The sequence below is a fragment of the Dipodomys spectabilis genome, unplaced genomic scaffold, assembly GCF_019054845.1.
Source record: "Dipodomys spectabilis isolate Male_0828 unplaced genomic scaffold, ASM1905484v1 ptg000002l, whole genome shotgun sequence".
Taxonomy (NCBI): Eukaryota; Metazoa; Chordata; class Mammalia; order Rodentia; family Heteromyidae; genus Dipodomys; species Dipodomys spectabilis.
This window is the reverse complement of record NW_024870679.1, coordinates 41,855,676-41,883,332: the sequence shown is the minus strand read 5'-3', so window position 1 is coordinate 41,883,332 and position 27,657 is coordinate 41,855,676. Positions and strand designations below refer to the sequence as shown.

At 44.9% G+C, this 27,657-nt stretch overlaps 1 protein-coding gene across 3 annotated transcripts in view; it reads left to right on the top strand.

Annotated features, from left to right (window-relative positions):
- The window catches only part of Phc2 (polyhomeotic homolog 2), a 96,415-nt gene that overhangs the window by 36,317 nt on the left and 32,441 nt on the right, over nucleotides 1–27,657 (top strand). For 2 of the 3 annotated variants that reach the window (XM_042677758.1, XM_042677743.1), the window contains exons 2-7: nucleotides 8,551–8,778; nucleotides 11,352–11,510; nucleotides 12,406–12,483; nucleotides 13,027–13,191; nucleotides 15,100–15,252; nucleotides 16,336–16,648. In XM_042677758.1, the coding sequence (XP_042533692.1) occupies nucleotides 8,605–8,778; nucleotides 11,352–11,510; nucleotides 12,406–12,483; nucleotides 13,027–13,191; nucleotides 15,100–15,252; nucleotides 16,336–16,648 (1,042 nt within the window). In that variant the 5' untranslated portion in view covers nucleotides 8,551–8,604. The remainder of the gene's footprint in view (nucleotides 1–8,550; nucleotides 8,779–11,351; nucleotides 11,511–12,405; nucleotides 12,484–13,026; nucleotides 13,192–15,099; nucleotides 15,253–16,335; nucleotides 16,649–27,657) is intronic. The other variant, XM_042677751.1, reaches the window with a different exon arrangement.

Genomic DNA, 27,657 nt, shown 5'->3' with positions numbered 1-27,657 from the left:
GAACTTTAGCTGACTCAAGTGAAAGTTATCAGCTTACAATTCATTATGCTTGTTGGGCTGGAAAACTAGGCCCAGACCTTAATGTTAGAACAAGCTAAGAACCATATTGACGATTTAAAATGGGGGAGAGGGAAGGAACAATAAGAATATATGTCAGAGACTGTAGTCTGCAAAGCCTAAATTATAAAATGCTTGACCCTGTCCAGAAAAAAAAATAGTTTCTACTCTCATTATATTTATTATGTACTCCTCTGATTCCTCCTTAAGCACAGAGTCTGTATCTGAATCATTTTTTAATTTCATGCAGTACCAAGCACATAACTATAATTCAGTAGATACAGAAAGGATGGAAGCTAATAAGTGGTTGGGAGAGCTAGCAGGATGAATGACAAGTGTTCTGGGGACCCGAAGGTCAGGTTTCCTACCTTGCCCCACCCAAGAGACAAGAACAGTAGTTTCCTCCACTTTACACAGAAGATGAACATCAAGAGGCTCATACTAATGAAACTTTTTTCTTTAAACACTAAAGTGATTTTTAAGCAGTTAGCTGTCCTGCAACTTAAAAAACAGGGATAGTATTTATAACATTCATAAAGGGAAGAATTAAAACTTAAATTTTCAAGTAGATTAGTGATGCACAGTAGAAGATTTTCAAGGAGTCAAACTGTACCAGCTTTTGAAGAACAGGTGTGTGAATTACATCTGCCATGCAGTGGCCCAGCTCTGCTTAGACAGCTTGCCAGCACAGAGTGGCCTCTTTTTTATTTATTTATTTATTTATATTGTGAGAATACTGTACAGAGGAGTTACGATTACATGGGCAAGATAACGAGTACATTTCTTATCAAGCATTGTTGCCTCCTTGTTGTTTCCCCTTCCCAAGTGGCCACTTTAGGAAGCTGCCCATCCTACTTCTTCACAGTACCACCCATATGTTAGTGAGTACTTCTTTTTGTGAAGTTCAAATCTGTGTCCTCATAATATCCACCTGTGGTTCTCATTCTACCTATTTGGTTACCTACATTCATAAATGTGAGAAACAAGTAGGGTAGAGTTGAGTTACACTTGACTGAAAACAATGGAGTATTGAAAGGGACCTGCCCAGTTTGATGAGGACTAGGGAAAATGTCCCTTTCCAATCATAAAGAATAGTTTAGAAACATTAGATGCTAAAAGTCAGTAGGTATGCTAAAAGAGGAAAGTCAAACTAGAGTATGAAATGGAAGCAAAGGGCTAGTTGTCACAGTAGATCAGAGGCTAACCATAGACAGGCAATATGTTTCTGCTAGAAAGGAATGTTAATTGCAATTAAAGGGTGGTATTTGGGACAAATGAGAAGGAGGCCAAAAACTGGGCCTCTGGAATTGCTTTGTGATTCCACAGTTTTGAACTGGCTGCTTTGTCAAGTATAGGACAGAAGCAGAAAAGGAAAAAGTGTTATAGGCATGACTGACTCCTCTAACTAGTGGGCTAGACCAAAGCATAGAGGTCTTTAAGTAGTGGAGAAAGGAGGCTCAAAGTTCAAGCTACGTACATGTCCGTAGTATATGTTCTGTCATCCAAATACTATGATAGCTGATAAATCAATCTTTGCATGAAAAAGTAGCCCAAGAAGAATGTTTGCTGAAATTTACTTGACTCTAGATTTCTAAAGCACTTGTACTACACAGAGCTTGTAACTGTGAGGGGAATGTAAGCTGGCAATAGTACTTACTAACTGCCTTCCAGTCTCCCACTCTCTACCCTACCTCTGCTCTTCCCAACACATGTACATGCGCAGGTCCCCATGTGTGAGACCTCCTCACATACACATGTGCCCAGTAGCTTATTGTCTACTCTGTTTTTCACTTCTTCCGATTTCATTGGAGACAAAGGTTCTTCTTTTTTTCTTTTCTTTAAAAATAATATATCTAGGATTTGAGAATGGAGATTTTTGGCAGCTGATAGAAAGCTTATGTCCATGCCAGGATCAAGAGTGTATTTAGTCATTTTCAAGGATCAGAAGCCCACATGTTTGAGTGTTCCTTCTCTATATGGTACCACCGAAGATGGTGACAATTTGGACACTAATAGTATATCCAGACTAGTCTGGTGGACACTGCTTAGTAGCTTGATTATCTTGATCAGTTTACTTTATCTCTCAGAACCTGTATTTTCATCCATACTTATTGCTCTGAAGCAATGCTAACAGTCAGAGAGGTTGCTTTTAATTGTGCTGTGTGTGGTGCTTGGGGTTTTGTTTGCCTGTTCTCTTTCTCCACTGTTTTACAGTTTCCTTAAGGTGCACACAGATGCATGCTTTGTATTGATTTAGTATGGAGAGATTTTTTTTTTTTTTTGGTCCGGTCGTGGGGCCTGAACTCTGGGCCTGGGTGCTGTCCCTCAGCTCTTCAGCTCAAGGCTAGCGCTCTACCTCTTGAGCCACAGCGCCACTTCCAGCTTTTTTCTTTTTGCTTATGTGGTGCTGAGGAATCGAACCCAAGGCCTCAGGCATGCAAGGCAAGCACTCTACCACTGAGCCACCTTCCCAGCCCCGGAGAGATTTTTATAATGTTTTTTTTTTTTATAGCTTTAGCTACTAAGATTTCTATGTATAAATCCCAAAAAGAGGGGAAGAAGAAAGAATTGGTTGAGATCAGATTAAAAAGAATTTATTCTGTCATTAGAAACAAGAAAGATTTTTCTAATTTGAGGTTGTTGAAATATAGTTTCTCTTTAAGAGAAAATAATTTTCTGCACTAACCTACCAGTCTGTGCCTGAGCTGTGCTGGATGTTTTAATATATCATTTCACCTACTCTTTTTTAAAATTTTTAAATGTTTTTATTGTTATTATAAAGGTGATATACAGATGGGATACAGTTTCATAAATCAGATAGTGACTATCTTTTTGGACAATGTCACCCCTTCTTCACCTACTCTTTAGAACAAATCAATGAAATTTACTACTGTTCTGTCTATTTTATGGAGGAGGAAAATGAGCTGGTCAAAGGTTAAGTACTTTGACCAATGTAGCACTCGCATATGCTATGCCCTAATGATACTCAGTTGTTTTCATTGCACTTACCTTTACCAAATGTTTTCTCATACCTATCTATTTTGGTTCATTTTTGCAGAAGTTCTGTGAAGTAGGAGGTGGGATATTATCATCTCTGTCAGTACAGAGGAGTGATTGGGTCTAGAACCCAAGCTACCTAGCCAGGAACTCCAGCATGTGTCATTCACAGTAACCAAGTACCTATTACCCATTACCTATCACTTTATCACTGCTTTCATTTTTTCTCTCACCTTTTTTCTAAATTTATATGTGCTGGTCCTATACACTGAACATAGAAATCTGGACTCACAAACTTGAATATCAACTCTCTATTAAGAGTTTCAGTGTACATGGTTGTTCTAGTGGCATTACTGTAACCATAGCCAAGATCTGTAATCAGCCCAGATGCCTCTCAATGGAAGAATGGATCAAGAAAATGTGGTATATATACACAATGGGGTTTTACTCATCCATTAGAAAGAATGATATTGTACCATTCATAAGGAAATAGAAAAAATTGTAATAGATGAGTTAAGTCAGACCCAGAGAAACAAAGGTAGCTAAAATTTGCCTATAATTCTATAAGTAAACAGGTTGGGTGGTTTGCATGTGGTTTCAAATGTATTAACTGAAATGAGAGACTCTAGAGAGAACTCAAATAATGTAATTCCTTAGAAAGACAAACTCAAAACCCAACAAAATGGGCAACAGAAAATGGGTACTTGCAAGGGGTGGAGGGCCAAGCTGTTGCTGGCCAGGCACTATGTTAGGGATAAATATCTATTTAGTGGTCTGAAAATAGTTGTTACTGCCTAGTGAGGACAATCAGCTGTCCTGCTGCAATATAAAAAACAAGAAGGCACTAAATCCAGGCTGGAGTACAGAAAGGAAAATTCTGGGAAAGTAGATATGACTGAAGGGCACAGGATGAGCAGGCTCTGGCCAGGGAGATGGGAAAGGGACACCGAAAGGGGCCTAGGCAGAGGGAAGGGTCAGGGAATAGGCATGATGCCTAGTATGACTGATGCTAGGCCTCATGCACGTAGGCACCATAGTACATGATGGGGGTCTGAGAACTGCCCGTACCCCTCCTTGCCACATGCAGGTATTTGGGGTTGTCAACAAGGAAGAAATTCTGGTACTTGTCCCTCCCTGACGTCTAGTCTCCTCTTTTCAGAAACTTTATAATAACTGTCTTACATGTGACTGCTGTTCTTGATCTCCCATGGGGTTGATAACATCCCTCTTCTAGCAAAAGCTTTCAGACTTCATGTGCATTGGAATTCCCCATGTGTCTGGTAAAGACAAAGGTCACCGAACCCCATTTCAGAATTTCTGCTTCATTTGGTCTGAAGTGGAATCTGAAAATGGGCATTTTTGAAGAGTTTCCAGAAGACCCCATTTTGAGGGCCCCTGCCTAGAAGCATGCTAAGCTGTTATGTTAACAAGGCTGTGTTTTATATATTTACACTTTTGCTTTCTAGTTTCATTTGCCCTTTTTAAGCTAGTGAGATTTAGTAGTCAGCAGTATAATTTAGTATATCCTAGAGCTGCCATAACCAAGTACCACACACTAGGTGATTTAGAACAACAGACATACGTTGTCTCACTGCTTTGGAAACTTGAACTTTGAAACCAAGGTGTCAAACTGGGCTGAGCCCCTCCTGAAATTCTTCCCTAACTGCTGCTATCTTCTCGTGGCTCTGAGGGTCTTTGGTGTGGTGGTAGAGCTGTAATCTTTGCCTGTGTCTTCACACAGCTATCTTCCCCCCGAATATCTCTGTCTCTTCACATGGCCTTTCACAAAGCCACATTAGAATTGGAAGAGAGTCTATAGGAGATTCAAAATGTGTATCATTCTGCCATAGAATAACACACTGATGCATGAGTCAAGACAAACACCCTCATGCCTCAAATCCTTCTGTTTCTTTCCCATATTCTTCAACAAACAAGCATCAGCTTGGAATATAAGTACTTGATATAACCTGCTTTTTGTAAGTTATGAAGAAAGCAATATTGTTTCAGAAAACTATTCTATGGATTTTATGTTGTGGTGCTTTGTAATGAAATCTTCCTCCTGTGATTGCTAGGACTTATATGATCTGCTCTAACTACACATCTTTCACCTGTGTCTTTGTTGACCTTTGTTTATTTACTCCAGTTTCTAGAAACACTTAAGCAGTAGAGGGATAGGGAATGGGATATTTTGAGAAGGTTGAATCTGAGTACATTTAGCCTGTACTGGTATGTCTATCTCCTCCGACTGCTACTGCTACCCAACTGCTGTCCTGAGATAGTTTAACTAATGTGAACAAGTACTCACTCAGACAGTAACCTATGGTGAGAAGAGGTCTTCACTGATGCTCCGTTGGTCCAGGGAGTTAAACCGTCTTCTCTAACCACCTTCTATCTCAGAGAGAAAGGCAGCCAAAAAGCAACCCCTTCATCCTGTGTTTTCAAACTCTATACACAAGTCCAGGATGGCCTAATATCCGCAGAAGCCATTGTAGGGCTGACTAGACCTCTCATTTCCTGTTAGGCCCTGATTCCATTAGAAAACCCTCACTCTGACTTACCCCAGGGCTATAGGGTAGGTTTGGAGAACTCTGTTTTCAGTATCATTACCCTTGCTTGCCTGGAACTCTGTCACAGCTGTAATCCACAGCAAATGGATTTCCCTGACCCTGGGGACAAAGGCCTAGTGTTTTCTAGACTTGGCGGCTCCTGCAAGGACAGAGCATCAGCATTTCTCCAGCTGCTGATCTTAGGCCTGTGGGCAGCAGAGACCGGTAATATAATCACTCTCCAAGCCAGTTACAGTCAGCACATCAGTCAAAGTGGTCCCTTGTGGTTGGGAGGGGAAAACTGGCTGAAATAGAAATCACAGTCAGGCAAAGCCTGGCCTCATACAAAACCACACAGTGAGTTGGACCCCAGAGAAAACCAGACTTCTAGTTCTGGCTGTTGGCCATTATTGGCTGGCTATGGTTCACAGTAGGAGTGTGCAGTGGGAATGGGTGGCCTTGGAGAAAAAATGAGGTGCTCCTTAGAAGGAAGAGAAGGAAGCATACAAGAAGAAAGCAAAAGGGAATTGAAGAGGCAGGTAAAGTGCAAGGTTAAGAATTCAGAGTTCCTAGCAGGGTGCTGGTGGCTCACACCTGTAATCCTAGCTACTCAGGAAGCTGAGATCATGGTTCAAAGCCAGCCCAGGCAGCAAAGTCCATGAGTCTCTTATCTCCAATAAACCACCAGAAAAAAAAAATGGGGGCTGGGAAGGTGGCTCAGTGGTAGAGCACTTGCCTTGCATACATGAGGCCCTGGGTTCAATTCCTCAGTACCACATAAGCAGAAGAAAAAAAAAGCTGGAAGTGGTGCTGTGGCTCAAGTGGTAGAGCGCTAGCCTTGAACTGAAGAGCTAAGGGACAGCGCCCAGGCCCAGCATTCAGGCCCCACGACCGGACCCTCCCCCCCCCACAAAAATGGAAGTGGTGCTGTGGCTCAAGTAGTAGGGCTTGTCTTGAGCTGAAGAGCTCAGGGACAACACCCAGGCCCAGAGTTCAAGCCCCATGACTGACAAAAAGACAAAAAAAAAAAAAAAATTCAGAGTTGATAATGTGGTATGCCAGCAGGCAAGATATGAGGAGGGTCCACTGACACCTCGGTAGCTGTCCCCGAGACTCCAGGTAGCCTCCTTTACTTCCCACCAGTCTCAGCTTTGAGATAGGAGGAAGTAGAAGTGGGGAAAACCAAAAACTTCCCTGAAGTTCCCTATGGAAGAAGTTCAGAAGCTACTATAAGTGATCAACTCTTCCATATTTAAGTCAGTTCCAGACTCAACTTTACTTCCACTAAAAGCCCAACAAGATCTGGTAACTGGCATTTGGTTTTCCAGACAAGATCCCACTCTCTGAAGCTGAAGGCTTTCTAGGGATGCCTCCATGGTACTGGAAAAGAGTCAAAAGAGAGCCATGTCACCATGACTAAATCACTCCCAAACTGGGCTTGCTATTTGTTTTTACTAGTCCTAGGACTTGAACTTCAGGGCCTCAAGCTCTTACTCTGCTTTTTCCACTCATAGCTGGCACTCTACCACTTGAGCCACTCCTCTAATCCTTCATGTTGTTGATTAATTGGGGACAGAGTCTCTTGGTCTTTTCTTCCCAGATTGGACTCAACCATGATCCTCAGATTTCACCTTCCTGAATAGTTAGGATTACAGATGTGAGCCAGTGTTGCCTAGCTGGGCCTCAGTTTTTGCACAGGAAAAACAAGAGATATTTTATTTCTTTATTTTTTTTATTGTATTATAGTACTAAGGATTGAATTTAGAACCTTACTTTTGCTAGGCAAGCACTCTATCACTTTAGCCACAGCTCCTTTCCGTGGTTAATTTCAGGGTATCCCCTACTTATGCTTCCTTCACTACTTTTTGTCTCTCTAGCAGAAGGAGCAGGTCATAGGCTTTAAAATCAGGCAGACCTGATTTCAAATCTCTCTTGGTAAACCCAAGCTGGCCTTCATGGCAAATGTGTGTCCAAGCCTTAGTCTGCAAGTGATCCCATGAAGGCTGTTTAGAAAGCTGGTGCATACAAATATAGTCATGCCTTGGTATCTGCAGGACATTGATTCCAGAACTCCCCCCAGACACCACTATTTAAGATCAAATCCCTTATATAAAATAGTATGGTACTTCTATATGACCTACACATACTCAATATATTTTAAATCATCTCTAGGTTAGTTATACTACCCACTGCAATGCAAATTCTATGTAAGTGGTTGCTACTCTCTCTCTCTCTCTTTATATAGATAGATAGATAGATAGATAGATAGATAGATAGATAGATAGATAGATAGATTTTTTTTTTTTTTTTGCCAGTCCTGGTGCTTGAACTCTGGGCTGGAGCACTGTCCCTGAGCTTTTTTTGCTCAAAGCTAGTGCTCTACCACTTGAGCCACAGCACCACTTCTGGCTTTTTCTGCTTATGGGATGCTGAGGAATTGAACCCAGGGACTCATACGTGCAAGGCAAGCGCTCTACCACTGAGCCACCTTCCCAGCCCCCACTTTACCACTTTGAGCCACAGTGCCACTCGCAGATTTCTGGTGGTTAATAAGAGTCTCATGGACTTTTCTGCCCAGGCTTGGCTTTTAACTGTGGTCCTCAGAACTCAGCCTCCTGAATAGGATTGCAGGTGTGAGCCACCAGTGCCTGGTTAACTCTGTATTCTTTAGACACAAACAAAAAAACATCCATGTATGGAAGTGATGATGTGGCTCAAGCAGTAGAGCCCTTGCCTCGAGCTGAAGAGCACAGGGACAGCGCCCAAGCCCAAAGTTCAAGCCCCATGACCAAAAAAAAAAAAAACATGTACATTCAATACAGACAAAATTTTTTTCCTTGTATTTCCATTCAAGGCTTGTTTAATTCATGGATGCAGAACTCTAGGATATGGATGTACATTGTCCAATAAGCATTCTCTAAACATTTCTCTCCTCCCTCTTCCCTGCTAGCATCCATCTGCTCTCCTGCCACCTGAGTGCCCTGACTCTGCCACCCTGTAGGCCATGGAGAATGAGCTGCCAGTCCCGCACACGACCAGCAGTGCCAGTGTCACTAGTGGAGCCAGTGGGTCTGGCAGTAACAATGGCTGTAGCAATAGCAGCAGTGGTAGCAGTGGCCGCCCCACTGGACCCCAGATTTCTGTGTACAGTGGGATTCCTGACCGGCAAACTGTGCAGGTAAGGTACAAATTGAGGCAGAACTTTATTGCTTTATCACCTACACAGAGTTCCAAGAGGAAGTGTTAGCATGGTCTAGAGGAATGACCCTTAAGGAGAGAATGGGTCAGTGGCATGTGTGCATATAGTTAGAGGAGAGGAAATACTGCAAGATGGGTCCATTCAAGGAAGTTGGAGGAACAGAGAATAAATACATAGATAACCAGGAGAAAAATAACCGAAAAACAATAAAAGCTCCTTTTCTCCATGATGGTGTGAATCCAAGAATGTTATTTTGAGAGAACATATGTTTGAACATGCAAAAGGCCAGGAAAGAAAGCCAATGACTGGTTGCTGCTCTGCTGCACCCCAAATTCATTATCTCAATAATAACTGCCTAAGGAATAAGTCTAAATTTTTTCAAAGATAGAGGGCCAAAAAATAAAGCTCAAGGTCTTTTGTCTTTGAAGCATTTTCCTTTTCCCCTAAGATTTGCTAAATGTCATGCTAAATGCCTTCTGGGTGATTCCATACTGTTCCAAAATGCAGTCAGGATTGTGCACTTCCATTTGCTTAATACCTAGCTCTGTAGCATTTTGCCTTCTGATCATCTCCAGTTAGCCTCAGAATTGTCTGAGGCTATTCAGGTAAAGAAAAAAATTGAACCTAAACACTCCAGGAACCTCAAGTAGATAATGTTTATTGTGATTCACAATATCTGGTTGAGGTTCTGGGTCATTTGAGCAGATAAGAAGCCACAACTGAGAAATGTTTACTGTAAGTCACTTTGCCTTGTAGTTTGTATATACTAGAAGAGTGACTTCATCCTGAATTGGCCCTCGGCCCAAATATGAGGATAAGGGAGAAGCCACAGCAGACATTGTGAAGCCTGAAAAATCTAGTTAATGAAGACAACCTTGAGATACTGTCTTTGCTCCCAGTTATAGTCACACTTAATCAAACCACTTTTCCTGCTCTCAACCTTGCCTTGCCCTGCCCACAGCTTCTTCCCTTGGCCCTTTCACACAGGATATTTTAGCTTGGTGCCAGCATCTGGCAGGAAACATGCTTGCTCCTACTACCCACAAAACTGCAGGCAAAGGGGGCTGGAGGACTCTGCCCTCGTTGTCCTCTGTACTCTAGTGGAACCACTGGGGCTCCGCTTGATTCCATTCATTGACACCCCTGATGAGGAGGTGTCACAGAGTCTTGCTGCTGCTGGGGATGTCACTTTCAAGAGTCTAAGGAAAATAAGCTTAGGTGAGGCAGCAATGGTGAAAAAGAATAGAGTTCATATAAACAGGATCAGAAAGGGTGAGAATGAGGGATACTTACACAAGCACTGGGAGACACTAGGACTACAGAAGATCTATAACCTTAGCCTGCTTTCATAGAAACCCAAGTCTGAGCCCAGAGCTTTCACCAGGAGCTGCCTAAAAATCACACTAAGTTGGGGATATCTTGACCAGAGGCTCAATTGTGAGACAGGGCCCAAGACCAGGAGCAGTCTTGGGCCAGAGACAAGTTGGCTGGAGTCTGGCCAGGGCCAGGGCCAGTATAGGACATTAGCTGGGAAGAAAGGGCAGGAGAAGAAAGATCTGTCTCTAAGCCTCATGAGAAAGCAGGTGTCTCAGGGCTATGGGAGGCACTCACTGTCCTTTGATTCTGGTTGATGGGGGATTTGAAAACAAAAGCCTTTTATTATTTCCTAGAGACTGCTGTTCAACTAGAGGTGGGGAATATCTGGCCCATGGGCCAAACAAGGCCTGAAAAATCATTTGATATATGACAGGACAGACATGTTCACTTCTTGTCAGCTGCCCGCAGCCATCTGTCTATATTGATAATTTTTGATAGCTCAAGTGATGTTATATTCAAATGGCACTTGTCTGGAAGAAGGTTGTCCACCTCTGAAAACAATAAAGCTAAAGAGAGAGAGAGAGAAAGAGAGAGAGAGAGAAAAAAAAATCTCTGCAAAGAAGAAGCAAAGAAAAGAAAAGGCTAGGGAAAGAAAGAAGGAATCAAAGGAAAATGTGCCAGTCCGGGGTCACAGGCATACGCAGCAAGACAAAGACAACATGAGAGACTGATAAGAACTCTCTGGGAGTTCTGGGCAGATCCTGGAGAGTGGCACCAAGTCGCCTTTTGAAGCCCTACCTTCTAGAGAGGCAGCTGCCTTCACATGAGTCTGAATTTGGCTGGCTTCTGCTGAATATGGAACAGGCTGGCTTGGATCTTCTTCTCAGCTCCTTTCTTCAGTCTGACTTCTGAACTTTGTCCTCATTTGAGGTAGTGGAGGTGGGGGTGCTACCCAAGCCTGTCCTAGGAACTCTGCCTCCCTGAGAGTAGGTCAGGATGGTGGGGTGCTGACAACTGATTAGAAGCAAACATGTCAGGGAGGAGCCAAAGGCAGAGGTAAGACAGACAACATAGGCAGCTTGTACACAGCTCTCTCTTCTGCTCCTGGAGAGAGGGAGATGGGTTATGGTGGGGTTTTTCTCCCAACCATTTGGTGAGCTGATGTCAACAAGGCATGACCACAGGGGCATGCTATGCAGCCACTTGATGCCCAGATACACTGTTGTCCTTCTCAGGTGATCCAGCAAGCCCTACACAGGCAGCCCAGCACAGCAGCTCAGTACCTGCAGCAGATGTATGCCGCCCAGCAGCAGCATCTCATGTTACAGACAGCAGCCCTGCAGCAGCAGCACCTTAGCAGTGCACAACTCCAGAGCCTGGCAGCTGTACAGCAGGTAAGCCATGGGAAGACCCTGGCTCCGAGGCTCCTTTCAAGGAATCAGGACAAGTGAGCAGAAGGGCAGGAAGCAGGCCCTGCCCCCAGGCTTCCCACCAGAGCTCCTTCCATAGAAGCATGGCTTGTCAGCACATCCATTACTCCAAGATGACACTGCTAGTGAGTGGCTAGAGCAGCTGTAGCCCTCACCAGCTGGCCCACATCCCATGCTGTAGGGCAGGAACAGCTACCCCCAAGGAGATGCTCACAAATAAAGGCATGCCAGCTCACTTGTCCACCTGCCCAGTTTACCTCTGTTCTATGAGAACATATTAATTTATACATTCATTCACTTGTCTCCTTGAAAGATCACAAGTAAACAGGAACTAAAATAGACAATGTTTTTAAAGGTCTATGATAAGCCCTATGAAAAAAGAACAAATTGCTATGACTGAGGGACAAGGAGGACAGCCCTACACTCGGTGGACAGGGAATCACTGTCTTCTAGGGTCACATTAAAGCTAATTCTTTAAGGCTAAGAAGCTTTCCAAGGGGAGAGGGACAGACTGGATATGCCAGACTGTGTGCACAACTCTCAGCATGGTACCATGGGCCATTGGGTAAGGTGGAGAGATGGGGAGAACTGGGGAATGCTGGGCAGTAGCGATGGCAAGCAGTCACAGTGCTTGGTGTTGGTGCTCATCTGCTCAGCAACTTTCTGGGTAGGTATCATTATCTCTGCTTGTAAGAAGGGAGTCTGGGCCCTTGCTCAAGGCCATGTGGAGGCAGGCAAGTCTGGGCTTCAAAACTGATTTCCTGACCACTGTCCAATACTTCCAGGAAGATAAGGACTCAAAAATGACTAAGGACAGAGGAGGCTGCAACACTAATGATAAGAGTTTGTTCTTTTTCAGGCAAGCCTGGTGGCCAACAGACAAGGGAGCACTTCTGGCAGCAGTGTGTCTGCACAGGCTCCAGTCCAGTCATCTTCGGTGAGTACTGGGTGTGAGTGACAGGCAAAGGCCACAGCTCTGCCTCCCCTCCCAAGAAGCTTTTGACTTCCTGGACCCCAATGTGGAGCATCCTTATCCATACAGGACCATGTATGCAGTATGTTGTTCTTGCCAGGAAAAAGCAATGTGAATCTCTTTCTAAGCCTTACATTAGCACCCTGTCATCTTTCCAAGGTTAAGGTGCTCTTGCTAGCTGGGGTCTTTCAACATCAGGTCCTCCCTGCAGTTTGGCACCTAGGCTTGAGATGGGGCAGTGCTCAAGGCAACTCCTAGGCCCAAGAACCAGGATACTGCATAAACCAAGGAACAGAAGACAGTGAGGGCAAGAAATGGATGAGGAGCAGTCATGGTGGTGCATACCTGTAATCTAGACTAAAGCAGAAGGGTCAGGAGTGCAAGAATAGCCTGAGCTACATAGTGAGTTCTAGACCAGCCTGGGCTACAAAGGTTTAAAAAAAAAGGCATGAGGACACCATTCGCCAAGAGCCTCCCATTTCCTTTTACTCATTTCTCCTGTATCAGATCAATCTGGCAGCCTCTCCAGCAGCAGCTCAGCTCATCAACCGGGCTCAGAGCGTCAACTCAGCCACAGCCTCTGGTCTTGCCCAACAAGCTGTGCTCTTGGGCAACACATCTTCTCCAGCTCTAACTGCAAGCCAAGCACAAATGTATCTCAGGGCACAGATGGTGAGTACCCACAATCTGGGCTGTGACTCCTGGACTAGAGGACACAAGCAGATAAGGTGGAAGACCAATATTAGCGATAGGAAGGAAGGACTGAGGGCCAGGAGAAACTGCAAGTGGGAGAATAAAACAAGGTGGGCCTGGAAGGCTGAGGGAGAGCATGACATGATTTCCAGGACTACAAGAAGGATGGAGTGCCGGGCGCTGGTGGCTCACGCCTGTAATCCTAGCTACTCAGGAGGCTGAGATCTGAGGATCGTGGTTCAAAGCCAGCCCGGGCAGGAGATACCGTGAGACTCCTATCTCCAGTAAACCACCAGAAAACCGGAAGTAGCGCTGTAGCTCAAGTGGTAGAGCGCTCGCCTTGAGCTGAAGAGCTGAGGGACAGCGCCCAGGCCCAGAGTTCAAGCCCCACGACCGACAAAAAAAAAAAAAAAAAAAAAAAGGATGGAGCTTTAATCTGAGACTGAGAAAGCCACCAAGCATGCTTCCCTTCCCTGTCTTCCTAAAGTGAAACAGAATTGTTTCCTCATAAGAAACAATTTCTCAGAATTAAGGACAGTACCTGAGCCGTGCCCAAAAGTTCTCATATACTCACACTGTAAGATAATGAGCAGACAGACACCAGGTACTGCACAGAAATGGGATTTTCCTCCTGGATACTTTCCCTGAAGGTCCATGGAAGGACTAGCCACCTCCAGCTCAGGGGCCAAAGGTGCACTGCCACCTCTGGGGATAGAGCTTCAGAGCCCGCTGCTTGCTGCTGCTTCCACTGCCATTCCCACTGGGCCCCCTTCTTCCTAGATCCTGGTAAGCTTCTTTGATCAGAACAGACACTGGTCACAGACAGGCTACGACCAGCGTGCTTGAGTCTCTACTGTGTATCTGATCCTAAGGGATCCAGAAGACCTTAGGAGCCTAACAAGCATCTAATATTCAGATGTCTTGGGACATTAGCAGCAGTCTCCAGGAGGCTAGGTGGGCTCCAACCAGAGTCAAATATCATATGTAATGCACTGAGGTGACTTCTCCTTCTGCTGCTCAACACACCATCTCAAAAGAGTACAGTCCTGCCCCTTCCTTTGCTCTGGTGGCTGGAACTTGGTGCTTGGAGCTTTTCTGATCTTGTTCCCACACTTTTGTTACCAGCTCTGAGCTCATCATTTAAGACACATCCATTGTCAGAGAATGCTTCCTGGACACAACATAAAACAGACTTCTGTTTCCCAACCTTGCCTCCACTTTACTGATCCCATGTCTCCCTCTGTGCCCCCAGTGGGGTCCTCATGCCTGTCTGCTGCCCCACAAAAGGAGGATTCACATGCACAGAGGAACAAGCCTCTGTGTATTAGCTGTAGGGAAGGCACAGGTGCTATCCACATGGACGCAGAACTAGACTCATGTGGAGTCTAAGATGCCAGCAGAGTCTGGGCCATTTGCCTCCTCTGCTACTGTAGCCTCTTGGTGCCTTGAATCAAAATTTGGCCAGAAAGTGGCCACCAGCACCTCTGATTTAATCCTTTTGGAGAGAAAGTCTTGTTCCAACCCAGCCCAGTGGTCAGGACTAGAAAATGATCTTCCAGTATCGGCCCAAGGACCCCAGCATATTTAGGAGATTAGTGACTTGAGTGTATGTTGGAAACAGACTCCTGTAGGATGAGCCCCTCATAGAAGGTCCAGAGCCCCAGAGCAGCTTTTTTCCCCCACCTCTGTGTCCTGCCACTGCCCAGCTTGGGTCAGTGAGCTGTAAGCCTCCTGACACTCCACCCAATCCCCGGGCCTCCTACCCTTTCTTGCCTCCTGTTCCACTTGCCTAGCCACCCTTATGTCTATTCCCTGGCTCAACTGTTCTGCCCTGTGGCTGAGCCCACATTGGGCAGGTAAAAGGCGCCTCGTTTCCTGTGATTCCAGGCCCAGCCAGGTAACCTGGTGCAGGTAGCTAGGAGCCTAGGCGGCACTGTTCCTTTGTCCCCTCAGCTCATCTTCACGCCCACGGCCACCGTCGCTACCGTGCAGCCTGAGCTCGGCACTGGCTCCCCCGCCCGGCCCCCTACCCCTGCCCAGGTGAGGACCCCATGCTGGTGGGAGGGAAGGGGGGTGGGCAGCACTGTAGATGGGTGGGGTGCTGGGAATGGGTAGTCCTGAAGGAGCTCTAGGTCTGTGCAAATGCTGAGCTCTTGTAGGGAAGCAGGTGAGCTGGACAGCCCAATGATTCCAAGCACTCTTTCATGCCCATCCAGACAGCCTCAGCCACTTTTGACTTCATGTTGGTCCCTCAAATAGAGTAAAGGAGTCCAAGGGCATTATATTGAGGCCTTCAGACCTTACACTGCTCCACTCCATCCCCAAGTAACTTGCTTTGTTGTTGCTTTGCCATTAGATTATCCCTTGGGTTACATTTGTCAACACAGTTAAGAGTGGGGAAGTGGGCACTGGAGAACGAGGATGAGTACTAAGCTCTTGCCTTCAGTAGCACATAGCTGCTATTATAGCTGTGAGAATCCTGTGGTTGCTGAGAAGAGACTTTTTCACTCTCATCTCCCACACCATCTCCACAACAGAGACCTAGGAGGTTAGAGGCGGGGAGGGGGAGGGAGGGATGACCAGTTTGCACAGCACCTGTATGTCCAGCAGAGGGCGCCAGGGACCATGCTGAGTAAGCACGTCTGTCTTAGCCTTGTGCTGGGGACAAGCTAATCCTTTACCTGATGGCCTTGCTAGGCAGTTAACTTTCACTTTTCCATGGCCTTATCCAGCATAGGAAGCTCCATGCTTCACTGTGCCTGGAAATTACCTGCGTGTTATATATCCAATCCTGATAGTTTAGAGGTGGAATAGAAGGAGGATTCATGGAAAGGAGAGCCTACCCTCCTTTGCCCCAGCCTGGGTAGCAGTCGCTTCTCAGAATTCAGTTCCTTCTGCTGGTAGATCTGATTGCTAGTGACCTTTTTTGTCTTCTTTAGAAACTGTATCTGCTCCTGATTCCTCACTCAACCCCTAACTCACTCTCTTTCTCTCTTTCCAATTTTACAACCCACTATCCTGTTTGGCCATTCCTGGATCTATCCCTAACTCTTCCTGTCTTAGTTGTGTGTTGACATTACTCCTATCTCATTCTCTGGACTCCCATAGACCCCTCTTTTCCAGGTACAGAATCTGACCCTCCGAACACAGCAGACACCAGCTGCAGCAGCCTCGGGCCCTACCCCTACTCAGCCTGTCCTGCCCAACTTGGCCCTGAAACCCACCCCTGGCAGTAGCCAGCCTCTGCCTGCCCCTTCACAGGGCAGAAACACTGCTCAGGCTTCCCCTACAGGTGCTAAACCTGGCATAACTGACAGTGTGATGGAGCCTCTCAAGAAAGGAGATGGCAACAGCAGCCTGCCAGAGAGTATGGACAGCAGGACTGGGCTCAGCCGGACAGTTCCTGCTGTAGCTACCCACCCCCTCATTGCACCAGGTAAGGACTCCAAGAAGTACCAGCCACATCTCTTCCTCTACTAATTGAGTGTGTGTGTGAGAGAGAGAGACAGAGACAGAGAGAGGGAGGGAGAGGGAGTAAGAGGGAGGGAGGGAGAGGGAGTAAGAGGGAGGGAGGGGGAGGGAAAGAGAGAGAGAGAGTACTGGAGCTTGAACTCAAGAGTCTTGTGTTCTCACTTGCCTTTTTTGCTCCAAGCTCACTCCCTACCACTTGAGCCATACCCCCACTTTTTTCAAATTAATTGAAGATAAGAGTCTGGAAGATTTATGTTCCTAGGCTGGCTCCAACCCGCAATTCTCAAATCTCAGCCTCATGAGTAGGTAGGATTATAGGCTTGAGCCAACAGAGCCTGGCTCCCTCTCCCAATCTTGAGGTGCTTACTAGCTCCTGATTCTGCTTCATTCTTCTAATGTAACCTTACAAGATGAAGTCACATGGATAGAAATCAGTGAGTCCTTCTTTATAATGGGCTCAGTGTTGAATTTGAGTACATGATTATAGCTCTTAATTCCAAGTGAACAGGCATTGTAGGATAGACTGTTTTGAAACTTCCTAGTAGGCGTCAAAAGGGACAGGAATTAGCCAGGAACGTGTGACAACCACTAGGGAGTTGGGAAGTGACCCATTTATTTTTCCTCATCCAGCAGAAACTTGTTGACTAATGTTTGCTAGTGGTGTTGCCACTTCTGAGTGTACAGATGGCAGTGAGATCAAGAAGGACAATCTGGGTGAGGGGACAGGAGCAGTACAGCATAGTCTTCTCAGAGCTTTGAGCACTATGAGCACAGAGCCATCTGATCTTGGAGTGAAGAGCTGCAGAAGTCTGCCAGTGAAGGCAACAACTTGAGGATTTTTTTTAAAGAACAAATTCAGCTGATTACTTACGGGGTAAATTCTACAAAGAGGATGATTCAGTATTCCCTGGCTAGACTTGTTCCTCCCTGCTAAACTTTTCCCAGAACTACCTATTACAGGCAATCTTTAATGGAAAAGTTTGCCAAGAGCCCTAGAAGCCAGCCTTACCAGTCCATAGAACAAGACAAAGTTCTGTTATTCCAGAGAAACAAGTATAGTGGTAGACCATATGGTTTGGCATTAAAAAGAGAATTACTCTGCTCACATTCCTAAGCAAATCACTGGCCCTCTGTCCTCATCCAGACCATTTTACAGTTCAGTATAACTGTGTGTGTGTGTGTGTGTGTGTGTGTGTGTGTGTGTGTGTGTGTGTGTGTGTGTGTGTGTGTGTGTGTGTGTTTCCTAGAAAACATACTATATGCTTGTCACCAGACTTAAACCAAAATGGTTGGGGATAGAGGTGTAGCTCAATGGTAAAATACTTGCCTAGCATACAAGAGGCTCTGGGTTCAATCCCCAGTATGAGGATAAAAAAAAAGAAACGGAAAAAACGGTCAAAATATAATTTTTGGGGGGGTCTGGTTATGGGGCCTGAATGCTGGGCCTGGGCGCTGTCCCTCAGCTCTTCAGCTCAAGGCTAGTGCTCTACCACTTGAGTCACAGCGCCACTTCTCGCTTTTTTTTTATGCTTATGTGGTGCTGAGGAATCAAACCCAGGGCCTCATTCATGCAAGGCAAGCGCTCTACCACTGAGCCACCTTCCCAGCCCTATAATTTCTTACTTAAAAGAGTATATGGGCAAAAGGAGGGAGCCAGATATACAAACAAATCCATTGAATTTTGTAATATTATTGTAGGTACAATGGGCACATATGGCTAACTCTTCCACACAGGATAATTCTCTCTCAGAGAAAGTGGCATCTGAGTCTTTTTTAAAATGGAGTTACACTGTGAAGCCCAGGCTAACCTTGGACTTGTGATCCTTCTCCTGACTTCCTCTCCCAAGGGATGGGATTACAGTAGTATACCACTTCACAGTTTTGCAGTTGAATCAGCGCATGAGCAATGACCCAGCAGACAAATAGGAAAGGGCAGAAGGCAAAGTGTGAAAAGGCAATAGAAAGCACAGATTGAGCATGTGGTACTGAATTGGAGGAAAACAAAGCTAAAGCCATTTATTCACCTTTTTGAGATGTCAGACACCACTGGGATAAAGGGTCAGTAGCTGCCTTCCAGTGGTCACTGCTGAGCTGGGGTTGGAAATATTCCTCACTGTCTGGCATTGGTTTCTACAGGGACGGGGCCAGCCTCTGCCTTTTATGGACAAAGAAGCTGAGGCTCAGAAGAGTAAAACTGTGGAATCACACAGTATGTTTAGAGCAACTTGAGACAGAGCTAGGACCTCTCAACCACATTCCCTCTATGTTCCCAAACCACAAACCCTAGAACAATATTCAAGACTTCCTAAGAACCCCATTGCTGCTCAGGCCAAAACTCAGCTTCTTTGTAAACCTAAGCCAGCCCCCTAAATCCTACAGAAGGCTCAAAAGAAAGATGTTCCTGGGTTCCTCCTGAGGCTGCTAGGCATCTCTGGGGTCTCAAGAAAATTTAACAGTGAAAAGGGACCAGCACTTAGTCTATCATATATCAGAGAATACAACAGACATTTTACACACACCTCTTCTCTAAACCTTTAAAAGAGGCCTATAAAGTGGGTGTGTCTTATCCATTCTACCAATGGGAAAACCAAGGTTCAGGGAGGTTCCCCAAGAACTCACTACACAACTCACTCAAGGTCACCCAGGTGCAGAACAGGGACTCAGCTCTACCCCTGGCACAGTGAGCTCCTGCATCTTTTATCATCAAGGTATGGGTAGCTCTCTTACAAGGACAAGGGGCTCTGCTGCCTTTCTTGTTTCCAACCCATAGTTCAAAGAGCCTGGTGCTTCTAAGGCTGTTTGGGTTTCTAGAGCCAGATGGTGAGTTCTCTGCTCTTAAGCCTCAGGTTTGAGGTCCGGGGGCAAAGGTGTGGCTTGTGACTAGCAGTATTATAGCCATAATCCAGTGCAGAGACCATTAGCCCCACAGAACTTTCTATGGAGCAGCTGTAAGCTAAGTAGGACAAAGACCCTCTCCCCTAGAGACACAGATCAGTGGGCCTTGCATTGTTCCTGCCTCCCACCGTTGGTCCTATTCTTCCTTTCTCTCCCACCCCTTCCTCTCTGAAAGCCCTGACTCCCACCCCACAATTGGAAGGCAACTGGAGGAAGCATAGGAGCAGCAGATCCTCTCAGTGCCTCTGAACAAAGAGACTGAAATAATTCTTGCAGCTTGATGGGGGGGGGGGGGGGGAGAAGCAGCCTGAAGCAGCACCTATCCTGGGCTACACAGTTCCCCAGGCAAGGGTGACTTCTGGCCTTCTGCCCAGCGAGCCCACGGTGTATGAACCGTGGGAGGGAGGGGAGCCTGAGAGAGCAGAAAAGCAAAAGCAAGCTTGTTCATGGAAGGGAGGGAGGAAGGAAAGGAGAGAGAGAGAAAGACAGGGGAGAGGGAGGGGAGAGAGAGAGAGGGAGGGGGGGAGAGAGAGAGAGAGAGAGAGAGAGAGAGATCTCCTAGCAGCAGTAAAGAGGCTAGAGCTCTGGTTTCATTTGTCATAGGTTTATTTGTTTTTCTGGGTTGGTTTTTTTTGTTTTATTTTGTTTTTGTTTTTTTTAAAGCTGGCTTGCTGACTGCCTCCAGGGAAAGTAGACAGGGGAGACTTCTGGGGTGCTAAGGGAAGTATGGCAGAGAGAAATTTGACATCCTGGGGGTATTTCCTCCCAAAGAGGCAAACCCTCTAGTCCCAGCTGGGACCGCTCCCACTGACAGCTGTTTGGGGGCAAAGCCCCTCCCCCATGGCAAGCTCCCTGCTGTTCCTGCTCCTGTCACCTTGGCAACCGGTTTCTTTAGGCTCTGCAAATAGAAAAGGTCCCTTATGCCCTGAAAGGGGGTGGGATGGGGGAGGGGAGCCAAGGGAGAGTGCCCAAGAGGGTTGTGCTGTGGAAGAGAAGGCAAAAGGTCTGGCCTTGCACTTCTTGAGGACAGGAGGACTGGATCACGGAGGGCAGAAGAAGGGCAGGCAGCAAGGGTCCTAGGGCCTGGCCTCTAGGGAAGCTGAGTCCCAAGGGAGCTGGGTCACGGCTCCAACTAGGAGGCTTGGTTCTTGAAGTCCTCCTTCTAGACGATAAACTCCAGGCTTTGGGTGACACTCAGACCCACAGGTGAGGAGAAAGTTGCTGACTGGGAGGGGGATGCTGTGATAAGACAGAGTTGTCAGGGTCATGGAAAATCCTGGCCCCTTTCTCCCTATCAGTTGTGCCTGCAGATGCCAGGCCTTTGTTTGGCATCCTCAGCTCGCCTCAGGTCTCAGCTAAAGGGAGAATCTCTGTTGGGCAGGCCTGCCACATAGCTGCTTTGTTTTACCACAGAGGGTGTTGTATGTGTGTGATAGTCTGGACAATGTGATGCTTGCTGGTTCTGAGAGTCTTGGTCCCTTATTGCCCTCCCAAAGCAGCCTCCAAACTGTGGGGTAGACACACTTTTACTTAAGAGAATCCACTAAACAATAAAGCATACAGGTGTGGGTCTGTTATCTAGCTGGGAAGCAAAACCTTGTCAATGCTGATGCTAAAATCATGAAACAAGCCAGAAAGTCATTTCAACTAGCCACTATAGCACAAAATTTAAATTACAAAGAATATCTTCTATTCAGGGGGAAAAAATAACAAGAACATATAAATTACCAGTGTACAAGGTTTACAGTTTGCTTAGCATCCTTCACTGCCTCTGTGTGTATGTGTTTGTATACAAGTATACATGTATGTGTGTATATCTGTGTGTCTTTGTGTGTAAGAAAGAGAAAGCTGGCTATGACATACAAAGGTCCCTTATTGAGCATTCCATCTTTCTGGAAGTTTTTGGCCTTAGGTTTCATTATACTTCTGGCTGCTGCCAGCCAATAGTAATAATTACCAGTTAATGACCAACCTAACTACTTTACCTACATATCTCATTCAATCCTAACAATGATTATTTCAGTCCATGAATAAAAAAGATAGAGTTCACAATGAATAACTAGCTGTTGTCCCCAAATAGTATTTTATTCTATCTCTTTAACTACTCATTTCAGCTCAACAAATGGTTTTTAGCACCTATTCTGTACCACTTAGTATTCTGTGCCACCCATGCTATTCACCATGGAGGTTATAAAGATGAATAACAAAACTGGGCTCCAGTGGCTCAGGTCTATAATCCTAGCTACTTGAGAAGATAAGATTTGAGGATCATGTATTGAAACCAGCCTGGACAGACAAATCCAAGTGACTCTTATTTCCAATTAACCAGCAAAAAGCTGGAACTGGAAGCATGGCTCAAATGGTATAGTCAGTGGGAAGTGAAAGGTCAAGCAAGAGGGCAAGGCCCCGTGTTCAAGCCCCAGTATTGGCACAAAAATAAATTAATTTACAAAAATGTGAACAAGAGCTGAAATTCAACGAGGGGTAGAAATTGGAGTTCTGATTTGAAAATTAGCCCATCTCAAGAGTGTCACAGGAGGATTATGTCAGCCTGTATTAGGAAGCATCTGAGCTCAGTGGCCATGTACTCATGTGACCATCTGTATGTCTTGTAGGACCTGTTCCTACTGTCCTTTCCCTTACCCCAACTGCCACTGGCCATGGATCTCCTGTGTGCTGTGTACCTGTGTTCCACCCTAACAGAAAGCTTGCCTGTTCCCACCTCTCAGGCACCTACTACCTGTCTGCCTACCAATGGCCTCTCAGTAGGTGTCCATCCCCCTTCTCTACCCCTCCCTATAGATTTGCAGCTTCTAGAAGGTATTTCTACTTGAATATCATCCTGCCTGTGTACAAACCTTCCTCGTTTGCAGAACTTATGAACAACATTTAAAAAAAACGAAAAACGATGTCCTTTCTTCTACCTTTCCCAGGTTCTGATCTCTGTCTGCAGCTGCAAGTCCTCCTGGAGCCTGGTTCACAGGCTCAGAGGCTTTTATTGGAGAGGAAGTAGTGTGGTAGCAGGAAAAGCAGGACTTCAGTGTAAGACCTAGTTTGGGACCCCAGTTTCATCACTTGCTGTTTAATACCCAGGATCTAGTTACTTAATCTCAATAAACCTCAGTTTCGTCATCTGTAAGACAGTTTCCCATTTGCCATAGCCCATAAACATGAATGAGAGGCCTGCAGAAGAGGTCAGTAGAGAAATCTCACAAAAGATGTTCAATCTCTTTCCCTCTTCATCTTCTTCCCTCCTATCACCACCCATCTTCTCAAAGGTTGGTCACCAGGTTCTGATGACCTGTACTCTACTGATTTCTTGCTTTGCTCAAGGATGACTGACAGGCTGACAGTGTATTTCCTCACTGGCCAAAAAAGGCCCAGTTGATGACTGCTGATGGGCTGACTTTCTGACTAGTGAACCTTCAAGATCCCTCTTACACTCCCATGACATCTCCCAGATTGCTATGGCTTCCTCAGGCAGACCCATTGCTAGAGCAAGCATATAAGCTCTAGTCTCTTCTCCCACTTCACCTCTATGTGACTGACTTGATCTGTACCTTTTATCTCCAGCATTCTGCCATCCCACACCCTTTTCATTATTTCTTTGATATTACTGCCAAAGTTCTCAGTAATCCTCAACGAATAATTGTGGACTTCTTATATCCATTTATGCTTGCTGATCTGTTAGTCCCTCAGCCATTAGCATTTGGTAAATGCACCATGCCTGATCCATCAAATGAAGTCAATTTCCTCTCAACTTTATGCATTTGTGGAAGTCATTTGGAAATGACTCAGTTCTTGGTTGTAAAAAGGGGATACAGTTCAACTGCCTCATAGGCTTATTGTTAAAACATAAACAAAAATTACAAGAATTATTTGAGACGTTCAAAGCATAAAAATAGTAGGCAGTATTTAAGAATAGCTACTGTTTGCTGAGGATCTGCTAGGTGGCGAGCTTTGAGCAAATACTAGTCTGTCTGTCTGTCTCTCTCTCTCTCCCCCTGTCTCTCCATCTCTCCCCCTCTCCATCTCTCTCTTTCTCTGTCTCTCTGTGTCTCTCACTATCTCTCTATCTCTTTATTGGGGTTTGAACTTAAGGCCTCAAACTTGTTAGGCATGTGCTCTATCACTGAGTCACATCCTCCACCTGTTTTGTATCTGGTGATGCCTGAACTGATCTTAGCCTATTTTAGGCTTCCCATAGCCAGGATGGCAGGCACATGCCACTATAAGCCCAGCTGTTGGTCAAGAAAGGGTCTCATGAACTTTTCTGCCTGGGTTGGCTTCAAAACATGATTCTCCTTATCTCAACTTTCCATGTAACTAGAATTACAGGTGTGAGCCACCTTCATGTATCTACCAGTTTCTTTTTTTAATGTCCAAAACTTCTTAGCCAGGAACCCTGCATATAGGGAATTTGCCTGCCAAGTAAGTCCAAAGATGCTGAGGTTTATGTGGCTCACCATTGAGTGCCTCTGCAGTTGGTATGCCTGTTTTCCTAACTTGGCTCCCTCTTAAAAGGAAACTCCTCTTAGCTCTCCATCCCCTCTCAGATTATTGCTGTCCCTAAGCCTAGTGTGGGGGTTGCATGAAGTCTATCTAAAACAGTGTCTGTCTTTGTCCATGAGTGAGTGGTGTTCTGACCTTTGAAGTCAACTTCAACCTCAGTTGTTCCTGAAGTCCCATCACACAAGGTATTTGGGAAAATGAATAGCACCTGGAACATGTTGCTACAACTTACATGCACCTTAAAAGTGTATCCTCTTCTGACTCAATGCCTGCAGACACACTGGACATGCTTTGCATGTCCTTGAGTGTAGCATAGGATTTATGCCTCTAAGCCTTCCCATATGCCATTACCTTAGTCACCTTCCTAAGTCTGAGTCATGTTAAACCTCCTCTGGGAAACCCTCTCTGCCCTCCTTCCAAAGCAAAATCCTCTTTCCTCTCAATGTCCTGTTGCTTATCTCCTGTCACAACATTTACCAAATTGTGCTGAGAGCCTCTGTCTGCCATCTGTCTCATCTGTCTCTTTTTACTAGACTGTAATCTATTCTAGGGACTGTGTTTTGGCCAGTACCAAGTGGGTAGTATGTACTTAGTACATGCTTGCTAAGTGAATGAATGACTGGAAGTATATGTTCATTTAGCTTTCTAAATCCTGAAAAGTAGTAGTTAGTAAAAGAGATATGCATCTCCCACATCCCTCTTACTCTGGTAACTCCAAACTTTAGTCAGTTAAACTGGATTCCTAGAAAAATAAGGATAAGCCAGGCACCGGTGGCTCATAATGCACAGACAGAGACCTGAAGGATTGCAATTCAAAGCCAGCCCAGAGGAAAAAAAAATGAGACTCCATCTCCAGTTAGCCAGCCAGAAACCAAGCTAGAGGTGTGGCTCAAGTATTAAAGTACCAACAAGCAAGCTAAGAATGTGATGCCTGGAGTTCAAGTCATGGTATAAAAAAAAAAACAGAGAAAGAAAACCAAAGCATAAGCAAATCTATATGAATGGGATATTTAGGCCTCTCACAAGCTCTGGTTCAGGCATTTCAGTATTTGTGCAGAGTAAGTTGTTTACTGCATATCGGAAGCCTTGAGATCAATAGAGACCTTTTATTGATAAATCATTGCAGTGGATGGATTGGGAGGCAGTGCCAGTGATTCCTCATAGTCAACCCTCCTTCCTGGGAAGCCTTAATTCTCTAGCTTCTATCAACAAACTAATTTGGAAGCAGTGTTTTGGCTTTTCCAATTCTAGGAAGGCTATTCAAGATCTGAGCACCAGCCAGGAAATTGAACATTAGCTAGTCTCCTTTGAGTAAGATCCTGATCTGCAGAGACCCTGGCCTGACCCTCCTCTGTTCCAAAGAAGAAAGGGCTGATTGGGCCTTCCAAAGTTGTGGTTGAGTCTCACAAAAATAACCCCCCTAGTGTTTCTTAGAAACTGTAAACTTTCCAGTGTGAGGAGAGTGAAGCCACTAGTCCTTGGGTAAAAATAAGAAGGAAAGTCCAAATAGATTTCTATGTGTCAATACTTCAAAAATTGATGTACTCTGTCTTAGCTGTAGGAGGGAGAGGTGTGACCTCTTCTGGTACCATTGCTTCAGTGGGAAATGTCCTCCTTCACTGCCCCCAGTAAAGAATTACATCATTGGTGAGGGACAGTTTTCAAGATTATGGGGGGAGGGTAAAATTTGGATATTTTTGTTCATTTTTTGATGGGGTATGGGTGTATCATACTCAGTTTGTGTCCTAAAATAACTTGTAAAAAAACCCTGGAGTATTATATGGGTATGAGTATACGTGTAAGTACATTTGTGTATCTGGCAATTAAACCATTATCTTCTGAAAAGAAAAACTAATGAAAGCACATCTTGTCAATTAAATACTAATAAGACATGTCTATGACTCAAAATACATGGAATACATGGTCAATTTGAAAAGATAGACATATGCATGTAAATGTACTTTTTATTTTATTTTTTGGCCATGTGACTTGAACTCTGGGCCTGGGTACTGTCCCTGAGCTCTTCAGTTCAAGGCAAGTACTCTACCACTTGAGCCACAGCACCACTTCAGATTTTCTGGTGGTTAATTAGAGATAAGAGTCTCACGGACTTTCCTGACCAGGCTGGCTTTGAACCACGATCCTCAGATCTCAACCTCCTGAGTAGCTAGGATTACAGGCATGCATCACTGGCACTGGCTACATAAATGTATTTCTGTTTCACCAGAGGCCTGTGGCTCACACCTATAATCTTAGCTACCCAGAAGGCTGAGATAGGATTGTTCAAGCCAGTCTAGAAGACAAATCTGAGACTCTTATCGTGAACTAACCAGCAAAAAGACAGAACTAGAACTAGCTCAAGTGGTAGAACACCAACTATGAACAAAAAAAAGCAGAGTTTTATAAACAGAGAGAGAACACGAAGTCCTGAGTTCAAACTCAGTACAACATATATATATCTATATATATATATATCTATATATATATATAAATGTTTTTATTTCATTTAAAACATTTCTAACTGTAAGGTGTGCCATCATTTTTTCTTGCCAGTACCAGTGTTGAAGTTCTGTGCCTCATGCTCTTGCTCAGCTTTCTTGCTCATAGTTAGTGCTTTGAGTTACTTTTTACTGATTAACTGGAGAGGCTATCTTGTGGACTTTTCTGTTTGGGCTGGCTTTGAACCATGACCTTCCAGGTCTCAGCCTCCTGCGTATCCATTGGTGCCCAGCCCAACTATATCATTACTTTATTACGTCAAAGAAAAGGCACTGCTCATCAAGCTGGCATCATCTATAACATGCAACTCAATTCCAAAGATGCTAAAGCAGGGGTATAGATAGTAGCCACTGTTTAAGAATCGATTAATAAATGAAATGTTTCTAATGGAGCAATGCTATAACACAAATGAAACAGATGAGACAACAGGAACTCTAGGGAAACACCCAAAGCTAAGGATTAAGCTTGGCCCTGAGGAACGTGGTCTGCCCAATGACCCTTAAACTAGGGTCACTGAAGCAGAAGAAAACATTGAGCCAAGTGGAAGCAATGAAACCAAAACCCAAAAGGCACAAAGTGACATTCAGTTTTATGAGGTAATGAGTAGACTGATCCACTAGGGTGACGGAAGCTTAGAACAGGAAGGATGGAGCATAGAACCAGAGTGATCTGAGAATTACACCCATCACCCATGGACATCCTATAAATAAGAGTTCCACCATGCTGTCATTCAACAATGCTTATTTGAGCATAACTCTAAGGTACTCTGAAGGATGCAAATAAATCACATAAAATGTGCCTACTAAAAAGAGATGCATCATTTACTAAAATAACTAAGAGATAAGTGACATCCTCATCCCCATTTTAAAGATGATAACAATGGGGTATAAAGAGATTAAGTAACTTACTTAGTTTCATACAACTGGTAAGCAGCAGAGTTAGGATTCAAATCCAAGCATTTCACTCTGGAGCTCTCACTGACTGCTGGGTACACTGCTTTTCTGAGGGCCATGGAAAGCAGAGATACCTTAGTGACAGAAAGGAAGAGTCCTGGTAGCTTGAGTCAAG